The sequence below is a fragment of the Naegleria gruberi genome (assembly GCF_000004985.1).
Source record: "Naegleria gruberi genomic scaffold NAEGRscaffold_56, whole genome shotgun sequence".
NCBI classification, from domain to species: domain Eukaryota; phylum Heterolobosea; class Eutetramitea; order Acrasida; family Naegleriidae; genus Naegleria; species Naegleria gruberi.
Window position 1 is genome coordinate 266,520 of NW_003163271.1, and position 24,196 is coordinate 290,715.

General features: G+C 33.9%; 10 protein-coding genes across 10 annotated transcripts; 5 read left to right on the forward strand and 5 right to left on the reverse strand.

Annotated features, from left to right (window-relative positions):
* Positions 1-7: 7 nt before the first annotated feature.
* NAEGRDRAFT_81327 (dedicator of cytokinesis) lies at positions 8-8,600 on the forward strand (the record flags this gene model as incomplete). The annotated part of the gene is made up of 1 exon (XM_002672067.1): positions 8-8,600. The coding sequence occupies one exon, from the start codon at positions 8-10 to the stop codon at positions 8,567-8,569; it is 8,562 nt and encodes a 2,853-aa protein (XP_002672113.1). The 3' UTR covers positions 8,570-8,600.
* Positions 8,601-8,811: 211 nt separating this feature from the next.
* Positions 8,812-11,468, forward strand: NAEGRDRAFT_81328 (mitogen-activated protein kinase ERK1; the record flags this gene model as incomplete). The annotated part of the gene is made up of 4 exons (XM_002672068.1): positions 8,812-8,896; positions 9,165-9,523; positions 9,635-10,996; positions 11,042-11,468. 3 exons carry the CDS (start codon positions 8,812-8,814, stop codon positions 10,664-10,666), a joined length of 1,476 nt encoding a protein of 491 aa, XP_002672114.1. The 3' UTR covers positions 10,667-10,996; positions 11,042-11,468.
* NAEGRDRAFT_59295 (uncharacterized protein) lies at positions 11,284-12,918 on the reverse strand (the record flags this gene model as incomplete). Its single annotated transcript, XM_002672122.1, has 1 exon — positions 11,284-12,918. The coding sequence occupies one exon, from the start codon at positions 12,916-12,918 to the stop codon at positions 11,284-11,286; it is 1,635 nt and encodes a 544-aa protein (XP_002672168.1).
* Positions 12,919-15,100: 2,182 nt separating this feature from the next.
* Positions 15,101-15,718, forward strand: NAEGRDRAFT_72875 (uncharacterized protein; the record flags this gene model as incomplete). The annotated part of the gene is made up of 1 exon (XM_002672069.1): positions 15,101-15,718. One exon carries the CDS (start codon positions 15,101-15,103, stop codon positions 15,716-15,718), a length of 618 nt encoding a protein of 205 aa, XP_002672115.1.
* A 75-nt stretch (positions 15,719-15,793) lies between these two features.
* Positions 15,794-16,132, reverse strand: NAEGRDRAFT_72876 (uncharacterized protein; the record flags this gene model as incomplete). The annotated part of the gene is made up of 1 exon (XM_002672123.1): positions 15,794-16,132. The coding sequence occupies one exon, from the start codon at positions 16,130-16,132 to the stop codon at positions 15,794-15,796; it is 339 nt and encodes a 112-aa protein (XP_002672169.1).
* A 113-nt stretch (positions 16,133-16,245) lies between these two features.
* NAEGRDRAFT_81330 (ankyrin repeat domain-containing protein) lies at positions 16,246-17,220 on the reverse strand (the record flags this gene model as incomplete). The annotated part of the gene is made up of 2 exons (XM_002672124.1): positions 16,246-16,581; positions 16,633-17,220. 2 exons carry the CDS (start codon positions 17,218-17,220, stop codon positions 16,246-16,248), a joined length of 924 nt encoding a protein of 307 aa, XP_002672170.1.
* A 494-nt stretch (positions 17,221-17,714) lies between these two features.
* NAEGRDRAFT_81331 (uncharacterized protein) lies at positions 17,715-19,172 on the forward strand (the record flags this gene model as incomplete). Its single annotated transcript, XM_002672070.1, has 3 exons — positions 17,715-17,739; positions 17,789-18,041; positions 18,089-19,172. The coding sequence occupies 3 exons, from the start codon at positions 17,715-17,717 to the stop codon at positions 19,134-19,136; spliced, it is 1,326 nt and encodes a 441-aa protein (XP_002672116.1). The 3' UTR covers positions 19,137-19,172.
* Positions 19,173-19,342: 170 nt separating this feature from the next.
* On the reverse strand, positions 19,343-20,914 carry NAEGRDRAFT_72879 (uncharacterized protein; the record flags this gene model as incomplete). Its single annotated transcript, XM_002672125.1, has 1 exon — positions 19,343-20,914. One exon carries the CDS (start codon positions 20,912-20,914, stop codon positions 19,343-19,345), a length of 1,572 nt encoding a protein of 523 aa, XP_002672171.1.
* Positions 20,915-21,995: 1,081 nt separating this feature from the next.
* NAEGRDRAFT_72880 (uncharacterized protein) lies at positions 21,996-22,559 on the forward strand (the record flags this gene model as incomplete). Its single annotated transcript, XM_002672071.1, has 1 exon — positions 21,996-22,559. The coding sequence occupies one exon, from the start codon at positions 21,996-21,998 to the stop codon at positions 22,557-22,559; it is 564 nt and encodes a 187-aa protein (XP_002672117.1).
* A 153-nt stretch (positions 22,560-22,712) lies between these two features.
* On the reverse strand, positions 22,713-24,173 carry NAEGRDRAFT_72881 (leucine-rich repeat, typical subtype-like protein; the record flags this gene model as incomplete). Its single annotated transcript, XM_002672126.1, has 1 exon — positions 22,713-24,173. The coding sequence occupies one exon, from the start codon at positions 24,171-24,173 to the stop codon at positions 22,713-22,715; it is 1,461 nt and encodes a 486-aa protein (XP_002672172.1).
* Between the last annotated feature and the right edge of the window lie 23 nt (positions 24,174-24,196).

Here is a 24,196-nt window from a genome sequence, read left to right on the forward strand (position 1 = left end):
ATCATCAATGGACTCAGCGAGGTCAACTCCTCATGTTAATATTGCCCGTTTGGGTCATCATCAAAAAGATACACATTCACAATTTAATGACATCACAGTTTCGGATGAAGGAACAACAGCTGAGGATACCTTGTCTGTTAATGGAGTTCCAATGAATGTAGATGAAATATTTCATGTTTATTCTGTAGAAAATAATCCAACCATATCCATGACAGGTTATGCTGACACTTACATGTCATCTTTTTCTAACATTAAAAATTCAACGAGTGAAGATAAGAATTTATTTGGATTACAATGTTTACCAAATATTTTCCAACCACTTTACTACAAAGATAATGATAATTCAGCCTATGGATTTTCAGAAATCAAGAAAGTTCCTCTATTGTCTCAACTGTCAGAACAGGAAGTTTCAGACTTGCCTGTACATGCACGCAAGACAATCAAAAACAAATATGAATCACCATTCCTTGTACTTTTATCAAATTCTAAGAAACAACATCATCTCTCTAGGAGCACTCTCAAAAAATTCTCTGTCAGTCAAACTAAAAAGCAATTAATTGAGGATACTAAATGGAGAATGTTTGAAGATGCCATGCTTTCAAAGGAAGTTAGATTTCACAATGATCCTAACACTTCATCCAGTAATCCAGTTTCGGATTACATTTTACCATCTGGAAAGAACGACAAAACCAGAAACAGGTCAGACTCTGGAGGCTTACTGACATTGAAAACACTTTCGGATTTTGGTGGGAAACCTTCAACCAGTCCATCAACCAGTCCGACCGTTGGAAGTCCTCTAACACTCGAATCCATGTTTAAAAGAAAACAATCAGATTATGCAAGCTCACCAAATACTGATGATACATCTAGCCTTTCTTCAATGAAAGGGTACGATTCCAGTTCTGAGGAGGAAGAAAGCTTTCAAATTGCCAATTTTTCTCCTAGAATAATTCAAGAAATACCACATGGTTTCTTGGCTACTAGATTGGACCTACTTAAAGATTATATGAAAGAATCATGTGAGGAAAACACTAATGTTTCACTGAAGAAGAATGTTGCTGAATACAAAGTTTGGAAGAAGGAACATTCTCTCCTCGAATTTTTATCTGACGATTTGATGAATACACACGAACTGAAAACAAAACTGTTTCCATTCATGTATGCACCAAACGAAAATCTGAAGGATGGATCATCTGACATTTTACTTCAAAACTTTTATGTCAACAAGCAAGACGTTGATAATAGAGCCAAACTAATTATTGATATAGAAAAATTCAAGCTGGATTTTGTTGAAGAGCACTTGAATGGAGTACCATTGGAGAATTTTTATGCCAGTTTAACCTTGTACTCTGTCAAGCTAACAGAATCTCAAAATCCATCCATCTCTGCAGTTAAAAGATATAGCGAAACATTTTCCTTCAATCTTTCGTCTTCATCCAATAATAGTAAGAGAGCTCTCTTCTACTTGTCAAGCCAAAATTTGCCTAACAGCACAGCACCAAACACTGAAAAGGTGTTTGTCTTGGTGAGAATATTTAGAAACTTTAAGGGAACTTATGCGGAACACTTTAACGAGCTCTATATCAAAGGAAAAAATACGCCAAAGAGTTCCTCTGATAAACCATTCAATGTCAATGACTCTAAAGATTACAAGGCAATCAAGGCTGTTAAACCAGCATTCTTTGAGTCTCTTAAGGATGTTTACTCTGCTTTTGCATGGTCTATTGTAGAACTCAATCCAATGCTCAACAGTCTTCCTGCTCTCCAATTCCCTAGTTTGTACATGAATGGTGAAGGACTTTCAAACGATTTTTATGTGAAGAATATTTATTGTATACCAGACAAACTGGTTGGAAACGTTTCAGATGACAAGCTTTTCGAAGTTTATTTTGCCAATGGATTGAATCTCATCCCTAACGTTGCCGAAGTATCTGCAGGAGAAAGTGGAATTTCTGGAGGTCTTTCAACAAGCGAAAAAACCCTTGTTGTCAACAGTGGTAAGGATATCATCAAACAGCTGTCGAAGACAATGCTTAGAAGTATTCCTAGCAAGCTTACCTTCAAACTAATGCTGTTGCCTCCATCAAAATCTAATCAAACTCTTAGAGCTTCCCTATTTGAAAATGAAAAGCAATATCAATATGTACAGAGAAAATACTTACCGGAAAATAATATGTTAGTCATTCAAAAGGAATCTGTCACCGATCAAGTTGAAAAGAAAAAGAAGAATAGAGATGATAGCAAGGAGACCTTGCAGGCTGATTTACCTGTTACTGAAATGGAACAGTTCTATTCTTCCAATACCATGCCAGAATCTACTACAAGACAAACAAATTTGAGAAATGAGCTTTACATTTATCCACAAAGTGCCAACTTTTCCAAATTTGCAGTCAAAAATAAGAATATTCAAATAACAGTGTCTTACAATGATACAGACCAAAACTTCTCACTCAATAATATGGAACAAAGAAACAAAGGACTTTTCTACAAACCTTTCACTAGTAATAATTCAAGTGACCGTATTAATGAGGGTGAATGTGTTAGTGTAGCTTTGAAGAACGAGAAACCAGAATTTAGTGATGAAATCAAATGTATTATTCCGTGCCGTTATCCAACTGAGGATGAAGATTGTAGACAACACTTAGTTTTCAAGTTTTACAATGTTTCACACAAAGAGACAATTCAAAAGAAAGCTAGTGATGTAGAACTTTCTCAATCTAGAACTCTTATTGGTGTATCATTTTTGAAAGTATACAAGAAGGTAACAACAACAATTGATAAGAGAAAAATCATCCTCAAAGATCTAATTAATGGAGATTTTGAGTTGCCAGTTTATCCAGTTCTTAACATTCCAAACGCAAACTATTTGAGATTATGCGACCAAATTATGGATCCTTCTCTAGTACATATCAAACCATCGGCTACTTTTAAAGTTAAAATTATTCCATATAGCTTTATTTTACCAAATATTGCTCTCACTTTCCCATACTCAACCTCCAACATTATCAATTTGTTCCTTCTCAAGTTTTTCAGATTGGTTAACAATACAGTTTCTGTCACTCCAACATTTGAAGAAATTGCAGATGTTTACAAGACTTTGATTCAAACTTACGAGTATGAAAAACAAGTTGTATCCAACACCATTTGGTTTGAAATGCATGCTTTATATTTACCAATGATATTGAACACTTGTTTTGACTGGATTATTGACACCTTTGGTAAAGACAAGAATTACACAACAGAATTATGGAAAATTATCCTCTTCTTCATTGAAAAGTATAACCAACATTCGGCATCTTCTTCAACTGTTCTCAAAATCTACCAAAAATATCATTTCAGATTCTCCAAGAGTGGGGATGATGTTATTTTCAAGTTGATCTCATCATTTATTGACTCAATCAAAATTGAGAATTCCAAACTGAGTCCTAAAGGAAACGTATTTGAGGAACTCTTCTTGAGAAACAACCAAACAATATTTGGGTTATTTTTGAAGAGTATTGTTTGTTCAATGAGTTATAATACTGTGGAACCATTCCAAGTCGATAATGAGTTTGATAATCTTCATATTATGACTAAGTCAAGTTTGAACGCCATAGAACAATTTACTGTAATGGTTTTGGAAATGGTGGAAAGAGTTTCATTCAAGAATGAAAAGCATACAATCCTCAAATCATTCTTGAAGAGTTTTGCTGCTTTTTATTCCCATCTAATTGCTATTTATTCGATAAAGGCAGAAAAGCGGTTTGAACTTGCAGGACTCATCTCCAAACAAGAAATTATCCAATACCTCCTTAAATTTATAGAGTCGATGGGTTATTTACCTTCTCTATACAAGTTGAAGAATAATGATAACGACTCTAAGAAATCCAAGGAAATCTCTACACTGGTATCAGAATCACAATTATTGATGATTAGTGAACTTTTACTTCATTTCCCTTCATTTGAACTTTCTCTACCTCCACCAATTTCTCTCCTTGATAGTATCATTGCTCAAAGTCAAAATGCAGAAGCACCAATATCAAACTTTAGAGATATTCATCACTTTGTTTTCTCTTCATTTGCCGAATATTTCGTAAGAACAATTTACTTGGCTGAAGAGAAAGAAGTTAGACTTAAGGCAATTTTACTATTCAAAGAATATGTAGAAAAGATCAGTAGAGAAAGTAGTACTGTTCAATTATCAGAAGAAAGTCAACCTGATGAACAAAAGGCCGAAGTTCGATCTAGAATATTCACTTCCCAATTACTTCTTGAATTCTTTGCCAAACATATGATTGAGATTTTCCCAGAGTGGAAGAGAAACGCAGAGTCTAATCAAAAGAAAATTACAACTGCTATTGAGGAGTTGAGAAGAAAAATATCACAAGTGGAAAGAGATATTCTTGCAGCCCAAGACAGTCTTAACCAGGCAAAGCAAAATAAGACAAAGAAGTCAACGGAACCAGAAAAGAAGTTGAACCACTTGGATGTTCAATTAACAACTTTGAAACAGTTATTGCTTACAAAAGAAAAGCAATTATTGGAGGAATTTGAAACAACCAAAACTGAAAAACGTATGCTTCTTTCTGTGTTTGTCCAAATAACAACAAATTGTGATGAGAACTCGCTTAGATCTCTATGGAAGATTAAACCAGCTTCAGAAGATTCTAACATGTATCACGATGACGGTCTTCATTTCAGTTCTAAACTCTTGATGATATTCCAAATGTGTGTACAGAGTTTTGAGTATGGCGGCTATTCTCCTTTATATCACTACTTTGATAGACTCTACCAAAAGCTTCCACAGAATCAAACTGTGAAACACTCCACACCTCTCAATGAAAAATTCTCTCCAGCTAAATCAAACCCTTCAATTTCTAGGTCAGCAAGTGACAGGAAGAAAGGTGACGATAAACCACTCACCAAAATGAGTTTAGATGGACCTATGGATGTTGATTCTCCAGTGAGATCTTCTCCTAGCCAAGGAGCAAACAGTGGAATTTCTAAATCTGATTATATTGAGAAAAAGATAACCATTGAGAGATTGATTTCCAACGAGACAAGTTCAACCATTTTTCAACTCTTCTTAAAATTCATGGAAGACAATGCCGAGTTTATTCAAAATATTGTTCGTCCAGGAGCATACATTGATCCAAAACATTTACCACCGATTTTGGAAAATATTGTCAGAACACTTTTGAATTTATTGAGATCAAACCTAAGCGAATGCTTGACAATATCCGTATTGTTGTATTTGAGACATGTTTTATCTCAACATCCTTTCACTGCCATATTCTATAATCCACAATCAGAATATGGTTTGCTATTCTCTGAAGAACTACTTCGTTTGAGTCACTCCAAGCTTGGTTCGATTAGAAAACACGCTGCTGCCTGTTTCTACTTGTGGATTCGTTTTTGCTTTGAAGAAAACAAAGGTATGACTGTTCCACAAATAATGGTAACTCTCTCCCTTTCAAGAAGATTGCAAAGTTATACCAAAATTACCCACAACTTTTTATCAGACAATACTATAGGTGATGAATCGTTTGATGATTCTGAAGGTATTAATGCTCTGGCTCACATTGAAGAATGTATTAAATTGTTGCCTTACTTTGCCATCAAGGATGAGGCAGCTCCAGGTTCAAAATTCTTCAAAATTAGAAACAAGTACGGAGCTCAAAAGGGTGATGTTACGGATAGAGAAGTCCAAGCCGAAGATAATAATGGAAAACAGAAAGGAGAAAGATTCCACACTGCTATGGTGTTCTTTAAAAAGATTGAAAACAAGGCAGATCAAAAGAAATTTGGACAGAAAGTTCTCGAAGTGTTAGACCAATTCCACGATTTATTGTCTGATCTTTCTAAAAAGTTACTCAGTCTTGTTCAAGATACCATGTCAATTAGGGCCACAATGATCAAGCGAAAGCAAAGTGAAACTAGCACTGTAACTTATGATCCATTCAAAACTGAAGAATTATTGTATAGAATATCTGACAATTATTCAAAACTTCCTGAACTCAGACTTGCATGGCTGGAACAACTTGCCTCCTATCACAAAGGATTGGCCCAATATGAGGAGTCTGCACATTGCTATTTGAGAATTCTCTCTCTAGTATTCGATTATTTGGATCATCAAGCTACAAAGAAATTCACTCCCAACAGTATCAAAACGGAAACGTCTGTATTGGAAATTCTTCCACTCTCTCAATTCTACAGCATTTCTCCAATGTTGATAGAATTCAAGGTGAATCAAACAGGCATTCAAACTCAATCACTTTTAGGAGGAGGAAATTCCAAGTATGATTACATGTCCGATCAGTCCATTGTGAATTACATACTCAAAACTATTGACTCTTTAGAGTTGGCTGAATGTTTCGAACACTGTATCATGTTATACAAGCTACTGATTCCTATTTTCGAATCTAAATATGCTAACTTTACACAATTGCATATTATTTACGACAGATTGACACAACTCTATAAGAAATGCTCCTCCTTCCAATCAACATCTAATAGCAAAGTTCCAACCTCTCCTAGTGATAATGAAACTACTAATGCCCTATCCCTCTCCAATATCTCTTCACTCTCAGCTTCAAAGACAACAGAAAACGAAACCGACAGTAGAGTATATAGCTTTTATTATCGTGTCAAATTTGTTGGAAGAGCATTTGGTGAATTGGATGGCAAAGTTTACATTTACAAAATGCCAAAACTATTCAAACTTTTTAAGATGAAGAACAAAATGTTGGAAATTTATGGAAAGGATGTAGAAGTTGTTTCTAAAGATGAAGCTGGAGTAGTTACCGCTGATGATGAGCTTTCAACTGGTTCTGAATCAAATAAGAAGGTCATTCAAATTAACCATGTCAAGCCATTCCTTCCAACTGTAGATCAAATGAAAATTTTAAGAAAGAAATTTGATGATCTCAATAGATTGAGTAATATTAGTACAAGTGTTAATAGTGCTCCTAGTACGAGAGGATCCGATAGAAATTACAAGACTATTCTCAAAAAGAGTCCAATGACCTCCAGTACTAGCAAATTACCAACAATGAGCAGTGATAGTCTCAGTCCTAGAAATCGTTCTAATTCAAACTCTCAACCTCCTCTTCCAACTCTCAGATCAAATATCAAATTCAAGAGTGACGAGAATTTGTCAGTTTACAATATGGAAGGAGTTGCTTCACCACTATCACCAAGAGATGGCATCCTATCGCCAAGTTCTCCTTCTAAAGTTTCCATTCCAAAACTTAATCTATCCAAGAATAAGAAGGAAAATTCAGGTAACCAAAGTGAATCCAACCAAAATGCCTTCCAAGATATGGAACGATTTTTATATGATAAGATTTTATCACTCAACTACTTTATTACCAGAGACTCTGAATTCCAAAGAAATATGAACCTCAACCATTTCTTTTATGAATATTCTGTTGCTGCCAAAGGAGCAGACATTACTCAAACTTACAAGAAGAAGATTTTAATCACCACTGAAGAGTACTTCCCTAATGTCATGACTCGTTTGGAAGTAGCTGAGGAAAAGGAATTTACACTCTCTCCAATTGAAAATTCAATTGAAATGATTGATACACAAGTTAAAAAATTAGAGACTGCCATGAATTCAGTATTATCAACAGCTCTGGGTGACGTGGCGAATTATAGCGTTCTTGGAAATATGTTCAATCACTCTGTCCACACATCTAGTCACAGCAATAATACTGGAACACCTGGCTACAACAAACGTCACTCCATCAAAGGTGGTTCCAATTTGGTGATCAATTTGAACATGACCAATTCTCTAGGTACTGTTCCATACTTTAACGATCTGAACATTAATCCTCACACTGTCTCCACTCTACAAATGATCTTGCAAGGAAGCGTTCAAGCAAGGGTTGGTGAAGGACCTAAAAAAGTTGTGGAAATCTTTTTAAATAGAGAATTCAGAGAAAGATGGAAAGTTCAACAAGGAAACTCTGACCTTATCACCAAGCTTAATGAGAGATGTTTCAGATTTTTGTTATTGTGTGATAGAGGAGTCAAGTTGCATTCTCTCATAATCCACTCTCAAACACCAACAGCTACCAACAATAAGGATAGAATTTTACATGCAGAATTGGAGAAGGGTTTCCATGAAGTCAAGTCATTATTCGAAGCCTACCTAGAAATTCCAACTGTGAGAACCTTTGTACCAGTTGTTAATGGATCTATTGTACCAGAGAGAGTAACCAACATGAAGAAGGGACAAGAAACTGTAGAAACATTTATTACTGTCACTGTTCAAGATGTTTTGAATTATCCAGATTTATTCTACAAGCACAATAATATTTCTTACAATACTCTGCAAAATCTTAAACTTGGCAAACAACAATTAACCGACCCATTCAAACAAATTTCAACACCATCAGAATCGCCAAGAAATGCAGACCTCCTCAATGCAATCAGAAACAACAATAGACTTTCAATTCCATCAACTAAAATGAAGGAATATTTGGAACAATTAAGTATTCCCTCAGGAAGATCTCTCAACTTGGATTCTGATAACCATCTAGTTCACGACTTACTCCTTCGTCAGTCCTCAGCTGATCTTCAATAATAAAAACCATGTATGTCCATATATTAGTATTATTAGTGATAAACCCAATTCACACACACTAATGGCTCAAAGTTTCACTTTAGGTACCCACCAGCGTTACAAAAGGGAAACGTACTCCTCAAATTAGGTCATCAGAGAATCCATATCGATTGTTATCGTCATTAAAGAGAATATTTTTCCACACAACAGCCAACTACTCAATAGAATATCCATCATCAAAACACACATCTCTCTTTAAAAAAATGCACCGTACACAGATCGAGCAACAATACGGCATTAGCTTTCATGTTCCTGAGCGGTATCAGGATTTGAATGTTATTGGTAAAGGTAAGAAGAAGAAGATTGGTAGATTGTATTTATGCTAATAATATCCGATCATATGATGATTTTTAAAATTTTGTATTTTTGAATAATCAACTGATTTTATGTAATCTATTGTACATTGTTGAAACTATTTGATAATGGATATATTTCTTCATCATGATTAATCAAATTAACATTTCATTAATAACAACAACAACAAAATCTATTACGATCATCATCAAATTTTATATTCTCTCCACTTCTTGTATTACTAATACAATAATAATTTTAGGATCATATGGTATTGTTTGTGCTGCAAAGGATACATTAACCAATTCCAAAGTAGCCATCAAGAAAGTCATCCGATGTTTTGATCATCATGTTTTTGCTGTTAGATTATTAAGAGAAGTTAAAATTCTTGGCTTTTTAAATCATCCAAACGTTATTGATTTAAAGCATGTACAATTACCATTCCCCGATAGAGATAATTTTACAGAATTATACATGTATACAGATTTGATGGATACGGACTTGAAAACTATTATACAATCATCTCAAGAATTGACTAATGACCATATCCAATTCTTCATGTATCAAATACTTAAAGCTGTACATTATATACATAGTGGAAATGTTATTCACAGAGATTTGGTAAGTGTTTTTCTTATTATTTGAATATTAAATGTTTATGAATAATAATATATCTTTAATAACATCATCATAACAATATCATTTGATTAATAACAACAACAACAACAACAGAAACCTAGTAATATACTTATTAATAGTGATTGTAATATTAAAATTTGTGATTTAGGATTGGCTAGAGGATACAATGATGGAACAAATGCTAACGAGTCAGTACTTAAAGGATTATTAAAAGGACAAAAACAAATGAAGCCAAAACTTACTGAATACGTAGTGACACGTTGGTATAGAGCTCCAGAGTTACTTCTTCAATCGAATGCCTATGGTAAACAAGTGGACGTGTGGAGTGTTGGATGTATATTTGCAGAATTGTTAGGAAGAGAACCACTGTTTAGAGGAAGTTCACATTATGATCAACTTGTTAAAATTTTTGATGTTATTGGAACTCCAAAGGATAAGACAGACTTTGAAGGAATTGAATTGACAGATTCTAGTTACAATATCCTTCAACAGATTAAAGTGAAACCTAAACGAGATTTTACCAGCATTTTCCCTAATGCTACAAATGATGCTGTTGATTTACTAGAAAAATTACTTTGTTTTTCACCAAAGCAAAGAATTAGTGCTTCTGAAGCTCTAGAACATCCATATTTTGAAGATATCCATACATTTAATGATTATGATTTTGCTTCATCATCATTTGACTATAGTTTTGAAGCTGATGCAACTAGTATTCCAGCAATAAGGCACATGCTCTATGACGAAATTGCTAGAAAGTATGACCACTCAAATGATAGAGAAGATGTCATGACTAGATATGAATTACAGACCTCTATGAAACCTCCAGTTTCAACTGCTGTACAGCAAAATAATGTACAACAAACCACAAACAATTATCAACCTCAATCTCAACATTACAATCATCAACAACAACAATATGATGAGGATGACGAGAGTGATGAAGGGGACGATGAGGAAGTAGAAGATATGGACTTTGTGGGCGATAAAAAGTCAGAACAACAACATCAACAACAATACCACCATCAAATGCATCACAGAAATCTCAGTAATGCCGGTGATGATAGCATCCTCACCACCGATGAAGCATCAGATTATATGGAAGAATCAGATTCTGATTTTCTTTAATTAAATATTTCGAGTTTCTGAAATAATTTTGGAATTTAATCTAGTTCAGTTTTCTGTGGATCTATCTTTTTTGAAGCTGTGGCTCTCCTTCATTTGTAGTTCTAATATTGATTTCTGGCAAATAGGTCAAACAAATCAATCAAAAACCAAACACCGTTTCAAATCAAATTTAGAACATGGCTTGGTTAAAATACCATCTATTATTCCAATTTCATCCAGTTCAGTAAGGGAGATTGTAACGTTTCCTGTTAAGAGGTATATTTGGAATGCCTGTCCATATTTTTGTCTCAATTCTTTAGCTGCTTCTAATCCATTCAATTCTGGCATATTCTTTAAATAAGATTAGTTTACGAGTATTAGAATTTAAAAACTTACCATATCAGTAATTACAACTTTGTGAATATCTGGATTAAATTTCTCTACCAATTCCTTTCCATCGCAAACATAATCTGTTTCATACCCCAAACTGTTAATCATTTTGATGAGAACCTTTCGATTGATTGGATTATCCTCAGCAATAATGATTTTTGCCTTCATTGTTGTTTGTTGCGGCTCTTCCTCCTTTTTCTCTGCTCGTTCATAATTGGACATCATGGAAAGATAATCCTTGTGAACATTCAAGTGCAGTTTCTCTTATCTTCTCCCTCAACTTTCTCTGACTGGGCAGGTACTTCATCATGAACCAATTTAAATGGTAAATCAACAGTGAATGTACTGCCTTTTCCAAGTTGTGATTCAACATTGATTGTACCTTCGAGTGACTTGATTAAATGAGAGACGGTTGTCAAACCAAGTCCTGTGCTGGGAACTTTGGATTGTGAATTATTTTGCAATTGGACAAATGGTTCAAAAATGGAAGGAATCAAATGTTGTGGAATTCCACAACCAAAATCTTGACAAACAAATCTAATATTTGCTTTTTCACCAGTCTCCTCCAACACTTCACATTTCAGTCTAACTTCACCATCTTGTTTTGATGCCTTTACTGCGTTGGTCATTAAATTGGACAATATTTGATGAAGCTTGGAAGAATCAGATCTTACAATCATTTGCTTAATTCTCTCATCAATATTGAAATTCAAATTAACCTTAAAATTAGATGCGTATCCTTGAATGATTCCTTTCATTGATTTTAGAGATTCGAACAAGTTAAAGGTTTTCAAATTTGAATCCTCCTTCTTTTGTTCCTTATTATTGTGCTCCAACTTTACAATTTGAAGAATATCTTCAATTAACAAGAGGAGAATCCCATTTGATGATACAATGGTATCAACCAAATCATTTTGCTTATCATTCAGTTCAGTCTCCTTCAATAATTCTAAACAACCTAAACTAGACATGATTGGACATCTAAACTCGTGTGAAACATGGGCCATGAATCTGGATCTGGCTTCGATTGCTGTCTCTAGCTGTTTCCTGGTTTCTTGTAATTTGTCCACTTTGTGTTTTAAAAAACCAGTCACATTGATCCAATAATAAGAAAACATCCAAATGCAAGCCAAAAGCACACAATGCTCTATGAGAATATCCAATAGTTTTACGTTGTATCCATTTGCCATATATTCAAAATATCCAAGATAACCAATCGTTCCAATATAAAGACATGACATGTAATAGGTTGGCAACAGTCCCATAAATGTGGAATAATGATATAGCTTATTAGAGCCTGCAAACCACATAAATGTTACGGGAAGGAACAATATTTTGTGATGTGGAATAAGCAAATACCTAGTTGTGTAAAGTAGTATTGAAACCAATGCCCTTTTTCTTTCATTACCATCAAGCTTACGAAAGGCATCTCCATAGGACATGGCCAAATCAATATTTCGTCTATTATTTATCATTTGAGCCAAGAAGAGAACAATATTAAGAACATTCTCCCCCCACGACATGGTCTCAAAACAGTACAATGTACCAAGCAAGTACAATCCCCCAATAACCATCATGACATTCATTCGATTAGCCACCAAGTACAACATTCCCCTCTCTAAATCATTATTGCAGTAAATGTCCAGTTTTGCCTCCATAGCCAAAACCTCATTGAGTGAGGAGCTCTTCTTCAAACGGAAAGACAATGAGGGTGAAGAAGATGTCTTGATAAATGATCGAGGTGGTGGAGGTAGGTTCCGTTGTTTCGGTGGTGATTCCTGTTGTTGATTTGGTGTATCGTTTTCTTCTTCTCCCGATGAGAGGCAAAGAGAGGACAGTCTCTTCTTTCCTTCATGTTGTTGTTGTTGAGGTTGGAAAGTCATCTTTGTAAGGTGTTTTTTTTTGATGTGTTGTGATGCGGAACTTTCCTCTCAACAGACAATTCAACGTCCTTTTTGAGAATTGAATATTGACTTTTCGAGCATTAAGGAAAATTATGAAGTTGTAAGGGACCAAAATTCTAAGATCTCTCAACCTCAAGGATCGATAAGAATACAAGTATGGACAATTTATGTTTTAATAGAAGTTTATTCGGCAGAATTTTTTTGAGATAGGCTTACATAAATATCGTTGGGTCTTCTTAATCGAGTGCTGTTCCTCTTTTTGATCATCAGTGTTCATTGCAATAGAATTAAAAGATTTTTTCAATGAATAACTCTGAGGAGGAGAAGGAGGAGCTTAATAATTAATGATGTGAAATTAAGGTTTGCAGGTTGCACCATGAGTTCACCTACAAGTGTAAGAAACTACAAAATGTTCCAACCACAACAATCTAACAATCTGTTATTAGAAACTCACAGTAAATTTGAAATTGTCAGTTATGGATATTTTAGTCACAATATTTCAAAACAAGCCATCTTAATCTTAGGATTTTATTAGATTACGATATTTCAGAAACGTCACGTCAAATGTCTTATCACGTTTTCTCATTGATCAACACAAGAAAAAAGTGACCATGCACACATTCGTTTCCTTCTTGGTTTTGTTTCTGTTGCTTGTTATTCATCAACATGTGCAAGCCAGTTATTTAGATCTAGTTGTTTCGTCTCCTTTACTTTCGAATATTAAATCAAATGACGAAATTGTTGGTGTGAAAACATTTCTCACACTCTTTGCCATCAAGAATGAAAAGAGCAAACTGGCGAATTATCTGACAGAACTTTCTAATAATTCTTCTTTCACATCTAATTTTGCTCATGATTCGAATAGAAAATTATTAATGGAATGGCTCAAGACAAATTACATTTCAATTGGTGTAATGTCAAACCAAGTAAATTATTTAACTTCCACATTTTCACAATTCAACGTTTCCATCTATGAAGGTACAACAGTTTCGAATAATTCTCCACTGACATCTAATCATATATTTTAAAATATTTCCATCTTTCGATTCATGTCAGAAGCGAAATTACTTGGAGAAATACGATGCTGTCTTGTTAGATCCGTATGCATTTGCGTTCTTTGTGAGGTTTTACAGAGATTCGTCTAGTTTAGGTTCTTCAATGATGCAAAGTAAGAATTTTGAACCAATTCCATTGATTCCATACGAAGTGTACACTAGGAGAATGATGGAAGCAAATCCATCAGAACCAATGCAGGAATTGTTTGGTTATCAAAAATTATTGACATGTGAAAATCAACCAGATGTGTCAGATGCTCAATATTTTAGATTGCTGACAGGATACTCTAATTATTCATCCCTATATGTTGCAATTATTGAAAGAATTACTGGAAAATCATCATTATTAGCTAATTACACACTCATCAATTCGAATATTCCAGCAATACTTTCGTACTTTGGATAATCCGAAACTAATGGATTTTCTTCATCTTCTCTGGAAACTGTTTTACTCTCATCATCATGCTACATGTGCAAAACTTCCACATGCGCAGGAGAAAACTTTGATCCAACCTTAGATTTTTGGATAATCCCTCAATTCGTCATTATTTTCGGCTACTTTATACTATTGTTCTCTTTTGGATTATTCAAAAAACCATCCATGAGAAGAAGAATTGCCCTTCCCTACTGCCCAATTCTCATTCTAACCATCATGGTCATGTTCACATCTCTCTCAAGAATTTGTGTTTGCATATTTTACAATATTTCAACTTTTGTAATGATTTGGTGGGTCTTTATTTATTCAGCCACAGTGATTAGATTCTATTTCTTGAGAAATTTATATTCCCTGATTACTAGATTCCCTACTCGTGAGAAATTGATGAAAATTCTGGCATCTGAAAAGAGTGGTTTCGTTCTGACAGTTGTCTTGACATTTTTATTGGCATTGACATTCAATTCGGCTGGAATTTACTTCTTTTTTTTAGAGAATAAGTCCACTATTGATATTTACAGAGCTGCATGGATTGTTGGTTTTATTATTTTGGGTGGATTGTTAGGTTTTCGTTGCAGTTTTGTGGGATATGATAATCCATGGAAAAACTATTCGAAAGTTTGGACTGAAACGATTCTTCTTTTTCGATGATCCATTGTATGTTAGAGTAGACATGTTACTTTTACTCTTTCCCATTGTTATTTGCATTCTAGTTGCTGTTGGAACTGCCTCGCTCGACGTTCAACAAAAAGAATATCAAAATGTTGGTGGAATTTTCAACACAATTTTGTGTTTCGTATTTTTGACAATGAATGGAGGAGGTGTAGTGCTGATTGAAATATACAAAAGAATTAGGTATGCAAAATCTCAAAAGACCAATTCAGCAGATGATTTGGAAAATATTTTGAAAAACGAAGATTTGTTCAATTTATTTAGAGAATATTCTGAAAAGGAGTTTAGTTTGGAGAATATTGAATTCTATTCAGTCATGTTGAAATTGAAAGTGCAGAAAGTGGTGAGTGAGAAAGAGTTGGATGAAATTGATGATACTTTCATTAAGAATTATTCGAAATATGAAGTGAACTTACCTTCAAGTTGTAAACGAGAATTTTACAAACTCAAAGAACAAGCACAAGAGAAAACACACCAAGTTGAATACTCTGCCTTGTGGCAAGTTTTTGGAAATGATTTGGTGTTGAACATGATGGATACCTTCAGAAGATTGCAAGAAACTTCAAACTATAGTCAATGGGAATCCGTTTCTAAATATCAGAAACACATTCATCCTTAAATTAACTTGTATAAATTAATATTTAATTGTAATATTCGTTTGACTCATATATATATGTACAAAATTTCATATCCACTAAGCTAAATAACTTGCTTCTGCTTCGTTTTCACACGGAGTACTTTCATTTGCAGATTCTTTACAGTCACAAGCAACTTGACAACCATTTTCATCTACCTTGTATCCGTGTGGACATGCTACAAGACAATTGTATACTCTACATGGTGCTGGATTGCAATCACAAGCTATTTGGCAACCGAATCGATCAACCTTGTATCCATATCTACAAGGAATGAGGCAGTAAATATTTCTACACGAGCTTGTTCTATGATTTGGTGGTTTGATTGGAAAGGCAGATATCTGATGAAACCAAACAGAAAGAATGCACAGTATGAGGAGGGTTTGAAAGATTTTCATTTTGTTTAGTGCTGTGGAGAAACAGTTGAGTATTATTTGTTACAACAAGTGTATTTCCTAGTTTGGTGCCTTTCTTGGAGTGTCAACAGTACATATTTAGAAATGGGATAGAATTAGTGTTGGGGAGAAGAAATAACGTCAGAAAATCCTCGTTGTTCCTTCATTTGCCTCATATGTTTAAAGAATTTGAGATTAGATTTCTTCATTATTATACATCTTTCCAAATCAAAGTTCTTAATCATTTGGTGCAGGTTGGTGAACTGCAATCTTTCAGCTGCCTGTTCAGAATTCAACATAATTCTCTGTCTGACAATTCCACTATATTCTGAAACCATTATTACATCATCACTGAATAGACAATCAATCTTTTTACAAGCTCCACATTCCAATAGAATCCTTGCAATTTGACATTTTCCTTTCAAACAAGCAATGAATAATGGTGTTCGATTCTGTTAGAATTCAAGAGTTAAAAAGAATTAATAATATGAATGACAACTTACTCCTGGTGAACCAAATCCATCAACATTGCATCTCAATCTATACAATAACCAATAAACTAAATCAACTTGTCCCTTTGCAACAGCAACATGTAAAGCAGAAACATTTCCATTTGGTGTATTCGTATTGATAAACTCTTTAATCTTGAGTGTCATCCAATCTCTCATTGTCTGATAACAACTATTACTCTGAACTTCTAGCAAACATTTGTAATTATTGACAAGTAAATGTGGAAGTGGATGAAAATCACCATACTGATTCTCTATCATGGTTTGTAAATGCTCTTGAATCCATTTAGAAACAGTCTGATAAGAAGCACATTGATCATTCTTTGGAAATTCAATCCAGTACAATCTATTGAGGTATTGCTCCAATAATTGAGTTAAACTTTTGAAAAGATTTGAATCGAATCTAATCATGGAAACTTCATCCATTGAATGTTGTTGTTGTTCTGCTTGCTGTTCCTTACTCTCAATTGCTTCTTCTTCCTCTTTCAAATCTTGAATAATGGAAATGAAATGTTTGTTGTATTCCCTCAGCAAACTTGATCGAGTTGTGATGGTATTTGGATGAATGAGTTGTAGGGCCATTTCGTGTATTTGTTCTTCTTTTTCTTTTTTGAAAATTTATGTAACATCATCTTCCAATGAGAGATTTTAAATTCAACCACCGAATATTCGTGATGATTTGTAATTAAATTAGAAAAAAAGGAAATTGGATATTGGAGAGTTATCTATTGAACATGTTTGCGTAGAGTGATTGATGATGGAGATTGGTTGTGTACGTATTAATTGTTGTTCTTTTGATGCTCGTGTGGTTTTTTCGCATTCCTTGGCTTTGGTTCATCCGAAGGAAATGATGAAGGAATTTGCTTCCATTTTGTTGTTGTTTTATTTTTTTTTATGGTTGAAGTTAAATTGTTTAACGGTTTGTGGTGGCGGGAAAATTTTTGATGTTGCTTGATGTAGATTCGAACAATATTTCCAATAGGACACAAAAAGCAACCTTAGTGTTTCCTTTCCTAGACTTTCTAGATTGAATGTCGAATCACAAAGAAAAGTTAAACAGCAAGTAAATCAAAAAAATGGGCCAAAGTGGATCAAGAAAAGGTTTGTGTTTATTATTAGAAACTAAACTGATCATTCAATCGAAAAACAGCAACAAAATCAACCAACTCCGGTTATAGACCATCACGTTCTGCTCCTTCACTTCTAGGAAGACAAGAAGTACTTTTAACTTTTGATACAGAATTTCATTCCTTCTCTCAAGATAGTTTAGAACAAGTTTCTCAACTTGATCCGAAAGATGCTGCCACTCGAATTTTTAGATTTAAACATTTAACAGACAAAATGACGATAAAATCAGTGAGTTCCGGAAAGAGCTTTGCTGCTCTCCTTGCAAATGATGGAAGGTAAGTGACAAATTTACAAAAAACTTTGAATTTTCGAATAACAAAAGATTATTTGTTTGTGGAAAGTGTCCATTCCCAACCACTGGACCAGAAACAACCTCCATAACCGATACAACCGATGAAAACCTTACACGTATTTCAATTGAACTTTCTAATAAGCAAGTTGTGGATAAATTTTCGAATATTGCTTGTGGAATGTATTTCATGATGGCTATGAGTGATGATCGTTCAAATATCTTCTCTGCAGGGCAGAATGAATGTGGTCAGAGAGCAATTGGTCGAGGAGGTTCTCTCAATTTTAAAGAATGTATTTTTGAGACCACTGAAATCAAAACCAAATTACTGAGTGGATTGGAAAAGATTTCATGTGGATATCAACATGCTATTGCCTATTCGAAAGATGGAAATCTGTATGGAACTGGATGTTCCTTTCAAAATCAATTGGGAACAATAGATAGTGGAATTTGTTACGAGTTTAGGAAAATATCGAGACCAAAAACTGATAATCAAATAATTGATGTACAAGCTGGATTTTTCTTTAGTGTTTGTTTGGATTCTGAAGGAATGGTCTATGTGACAGGAATAAGAGCTCACTCAAATATGATTGATGCTCAAGAATGGACGAAAATGAATACCTTCATCAATCATCCAGTTTCTTCCATGTGGATTTCATGTTCCAACGCTTTCTTCCTAACTCAAGATGGACAAGTCTATCACAATTTGAATCTAACCTCAGAGATGGCCAATGATGAAAATCTCATTACTCTTCCAATACCTTCAGTCAAATCTATTTATGGTAAAGAATCTTACATGGCAGTCGATCAGTGGAATACAATCCATGTGTCAGCTTCGAATGGTTCTCAAGGAGTTTCAAACACATCGAAAAATTGGTTTGAACACGAAGGTATGCGAAGACTCATCGGAAGCAAGGATGAATTGCAAATTCTTGATGCCTTTACTTTTTGTATTTTCATCAAATCATCCAATGAGGGAGTATTGAAGAATAACTTGTGTACTATTCTCAAAAAACAATTCAATAGTGATTTGCATGAAAAGTCGTACTTGTATGATATCCGATTTACATCCATGCATTAAATTATCGATAATAATAATTAAAATTTCATCCTTTTTAAAATAATCAAATAATATTATTATTTAAGGGGTACCTCTGGTCGTTACGACTGTTAGGAAACGCCAAAACTTTTAAATTTTTAATGTTTCTAAAAATAAAAAAAAATATCACAACTTCCTAGGTGAATCATCATCATCATGGGCATCATCAATAAATTATTAATTTTAATTCATTTTCCACCATCATCTCCTTCTTGTTCTTGTGTTAGAGTGACACAACATTTGCACATCGGATCTCCATTACATTCTGCACATACCTCAACAGTACAATAGGGACACTTTTCTAAGTGAGTAAAGTAACTTCCGCAATTAGAACAACATTTCGTCTTCCTTGAGGTGGGAATAATGGAACCAACATAATGTGTTTTCTTCTTCTTGATGGGTATTGTGGATTGGGTAGTGTGTTGGTTTTGTTTGTTGTTACAGTTAATACATCTGCAAGCTGTAGAACACACCATCTTACTCTTCTTGCAAGCACAAGTATTTGAATCACACCCCAAACTGCAATCACACGATAGTCCATAAGTGGCCTCGCTCTGGGGCATAGTTTGAGATAATTCCTTGAATTTCCTCTTGTTGTTAGCTTTTTGCTTTTTGGCTTCTTCAGTATGATGATGTTTCAATACTTTAGATCTTTTTTCATTCAACTTATTCATATTGCTCTTCCATATTTCTTCTTCTGGAATATCCAATAAATCAAATAACCTTATAATCCAAGTTTTACCTGCATTCTTATCCAAAACTGCTTGTTGAACACGAGTTCGGAAATATCTTGTCCCTTTGATATTCTTTGAGACATATTTAATTCTCATTCTGTGAAATGATTCACACGGATTTGATGAGTAATGGTGAAAAATTGCTTTTCCTTTCAGAACCAAGTTGTTTAACTTTTCTTTTAAATACTTAATCACAAATGAATGGCGTTTTTCAGATAGCCATAGCTTATTGGGAGTTTTATGGTTTGGATCTTTAAACGGGCATCCCTGTGAGCAACCATCATGTTTGTTGCATAAATGATTTGGAATGTTCTTTAACCAAGATTGTAATTCATCAAGAGAAGTTGCTTTAGAAATAAATTTGCTAACATATGCATTAATTCTAGGAGCCAATCTCTTCAATAATGCTTTGTCACCACGACGAAACAAACCTGATGGTTTCATTAATGATTTGTAGAGGTTTTTTCTAATATGATTAATATCCAAATAGGATGTTACATTCGGATATTGATCAACAATATGTTTCAATGTACTACTATCCTCATCATGAATGACACATGAGATATTAATGTTATTGCTCTTCATATCTGAACAAAACTGTTTCACTGACTCTCCTTCCATTGTCTTTGAACTTCCATGAAACATCCCAGTTTTGCAATTAATAATATCACTTGAATCTCTACAAGAACGACACTTCTCAATCACTTTGTAATAAACAATTTTAGAAGTAGTGGCATCAATAACAACAAGAGCACCATTTGATGATTCTCGCTTATGTCCCCATCCAAAGTCTATCATTATTATTAATCCATTTTGTGATTTCTTTGCAGCTTCTTGCAAATCATCAGCTACCTGCTTTACGGAGAGTATTTCTATGGCAATAGAAAATGTTTCTAGGATATTGTAGAATGCAGATAATGAAAATGGTTTGATATTATTCAATAAAAGAAGTTGGCTGTATGTATCATAATTATGTCCAAGTATTAAACATGATAAAACAAATCGGAAGGCTGTAAAATTGGGCATATTAGAAACTCCACCACTGTCCCATTTGATTTCCTTATGACAATTACTACATGTTATTGTTGCAATTAGTTGTCCACCAATAGTATGATGTGATGAAATTGTCAGTGATGATTTTGAGCAATTTGAGCAAGCAGCGTTCTCCAAAAGTAAGCTCAGATTGTTTGTATTACATAAAAAAGCTTTTTTAAATTTAATTTTTTTTTTAGATTTTGATGACTTACAACAATCATTTGGTTGGAATTTTGCACTACTTCTCAACACAGTTTCATTATTAATTATCTAATTAATCCACATACCAACAGGATATCAATTACATACGTTACAACATATCTCATAAGTAATATGTATTTACAATTATTTAACTTACATCTATCTGTCTTGCGTTCATTCTCTTCATCATGTTTTGACTATTGACACAGAAGTTATTAGAAAAACGAAGGTTGAACGAGAAACAATTTTGATAGTACAAAGAAGCATCACTCTTACTAATTACCATTCTCTCGAAGTTTTGTTTATTGGAATGTCTTTCTAAACAGCAATCACAAAACTGAGACAGGTCTACTTTGCTCATATCATACTAACACACACATGAAAATATGATCATTAGCATTCAGTAATAGGACATTCATGAAGAGGGTTAGTACAAGGAATGTAAATACCTACACAACAATGGCCAGTTATAAACTTATTACGGGATGACAAAACATTATAACAATCCAAGCACACTTGATCATTCTTCACTAATCGGTGAGATTTTAGAATATATTGAAATTGCTCCACATCATGATGACTAATAGTTTTATATTGTTTTCCGAACCAAGAAGAACCACACAATGAGCACTGCTTCTGTGATGATGAGATCATGATATTTATTTTTTTGAAAAATGTCAAGAAATTTGATTGGCGGGAAGAGGTACCCCTTAATCAACTCAATAGAAACCCAAACCGAATGAACATGTTACAAAACTAGTTCCGAGTGTTTTTAGAATCAAAATCATCACCGATCATGAAACTTTGTTTTAATTTTTTTAATCAAAAAAAATTAAAGTTTCTGATCATCAATTTGTAATTTAATTCTAGAATGCGTAAATTCTTTTCTGGTTCTTATCCATCTCATCATTGGGTACAACAGGTTTATTCTGCAAATGATCCGAGATTGATTGCCATTGCCTTTTACAAACCACCATCTTCATCAAAGCCTTCATTATCGAGTGATTCTAATAGTAATCATCATCATCAGACAGTTTCAGAATATTATATTTATTTAAATCCAACAGATAAGAGAGGTTATCGATGTATTGTTCGATTGGTAAACTCCTCCGATATGGCTTCAACATTTAATAGAGAATATACGAGAAGTGAAAGAGTTGGGTTGGGTATTCTGCTTCAATTCATGTCTGATTGCTATTCCAAGGTAATGCCAATTAGTCAGATATCCATTGCTGGAAATAATTCTCATCAATTTAATGAAAGCTTAGGTGAAACAATTTTGGGTAGAGAGGAAGAACCTTCCTTTCTTCATGGACATGTGTATGGAAGAGGCAATCCTGAAGAATGTTATCTTGCCAATGTTAAATTGGATGGACCAGTTCCTGGTGTATTGTTTGACATGATGGGAAAATCAAAAGAAAAAGGTAATTATTAATATTTGGATAATAATTTATAATTTATAATTTATTAGGAAATGAAGGATACGTATTGTGGAAAGAAGGAGATTTGGAAAAGGTAACAATTGAATTAAAAATGATTGTGGAAGAAATGAAAAAGGAATATCAGGAAGAATATGGATTGGAAATTATTACAAATCAATAGATTCAGTTTCAATTAAATTATCTAACCATGGAATTGCAAAGCTTTGCAAGAAACCTCTACAATGCTTGACATTTCTTGCTACATTCAAATACGAAAGATTACTTAGGAATGGACTCTCTGCAATATGTTTCAATCCTTCCTTACTAATTCCACTTGCTGTCAATTCAAGTCTTTTCAGATTTCTTATCAGATAACTCTTTGATATGTGCTCGGCTCCTTCATTCTCAATATAATTATTATTAAGATTGAGTACTTGGAGATTGCTGATAATTTTGCTTGATACTAGAGTAGAAACACCCTTTCCAGTTATATCATTATTAGAAAGGTTCAAATTGGTCAATTGGGAAAATACAGCAGATGTTGTAATGTGCCTGACTCCTTTATCACTTATTCCATTATTGGAAAGATCCAGCTCGGTAATTCTCAATGTAGATTTGGACAAACTCTGCAAACCACCATCAAGTACCAGGTTTCTAGTAAGAATTAGAGACTTGACTTTTTGCAAGTTAGTGCTAGATGCTAGAAAAGACATGCCTTTTTCAGTAATCTGAGAACCTTTTACATTCAAGCTGGTCAAATTGTTGAGGATATTACTTTCTGCTAAATATTGCATTCCACCTTCACCAATATCTATCTTTTCAAGGGTGAGTTTTTTCAATCCACACATGTTGGAACTGTTACACATTGTAGAGATACCAGCTAGCTTGATTCCACTTCCACTCAAGTCAAGATAGGTCAATTTGGTAATATAAATACTATTGCAAAGAATTTGAATTCCTTCTAAAAGTAATGAATTATGAGCCAAATTTAAATCTCTCAAATTGGACATGTTTTGACTCTCTGAAAGATGTTTGATTCCTGCAATTTCCAAACCATTTCCTTCAAGATTTAAACGAGTTAAATTTTTCATGTAGATACTTTCAGAAATAATTCTACTTCCTTCATCTCCAATTGAATTTCCATACAGATCTAAATCTGTGAGTTGACTCATTACAGGACTTGTGGCAATCAAGGTAATTCTTTCTGCATCTATTTCAGACCATTGTAAAGAAAGTGTTTTCAATTTTGCCATCATTTCATGTGAAGCAACAAGTTTAACACCTTCAAGGCCAATCCTACAAAAATTCAAATCCAATCCTGTCAAATTTCTAAGAAATGGTGATCTAACCAATCTTTTCACTCGACCATTTCCATAATGCTTTTTGAAATGCCAAAATATTGGAACACTTTTCATAACAACTCTCATCCACTGTACGGAAACAAGCATATATTTATGTAAAATATCTTGAAAAGGAAGGAATGTAAGAATTTCATGTAATTCATCGTCTGTGAAAGTTTGATTGCTTTGAGTAAATTCGCCTCTCAGTTCCAGTTGTCCAAAAAGCTTTTCCGATTCACCTTCAAATATGTGATTAGTGAGTGATACTAACTCATCTCTTTGACGCATTTTTTTTGTTAAATACTTCAAAT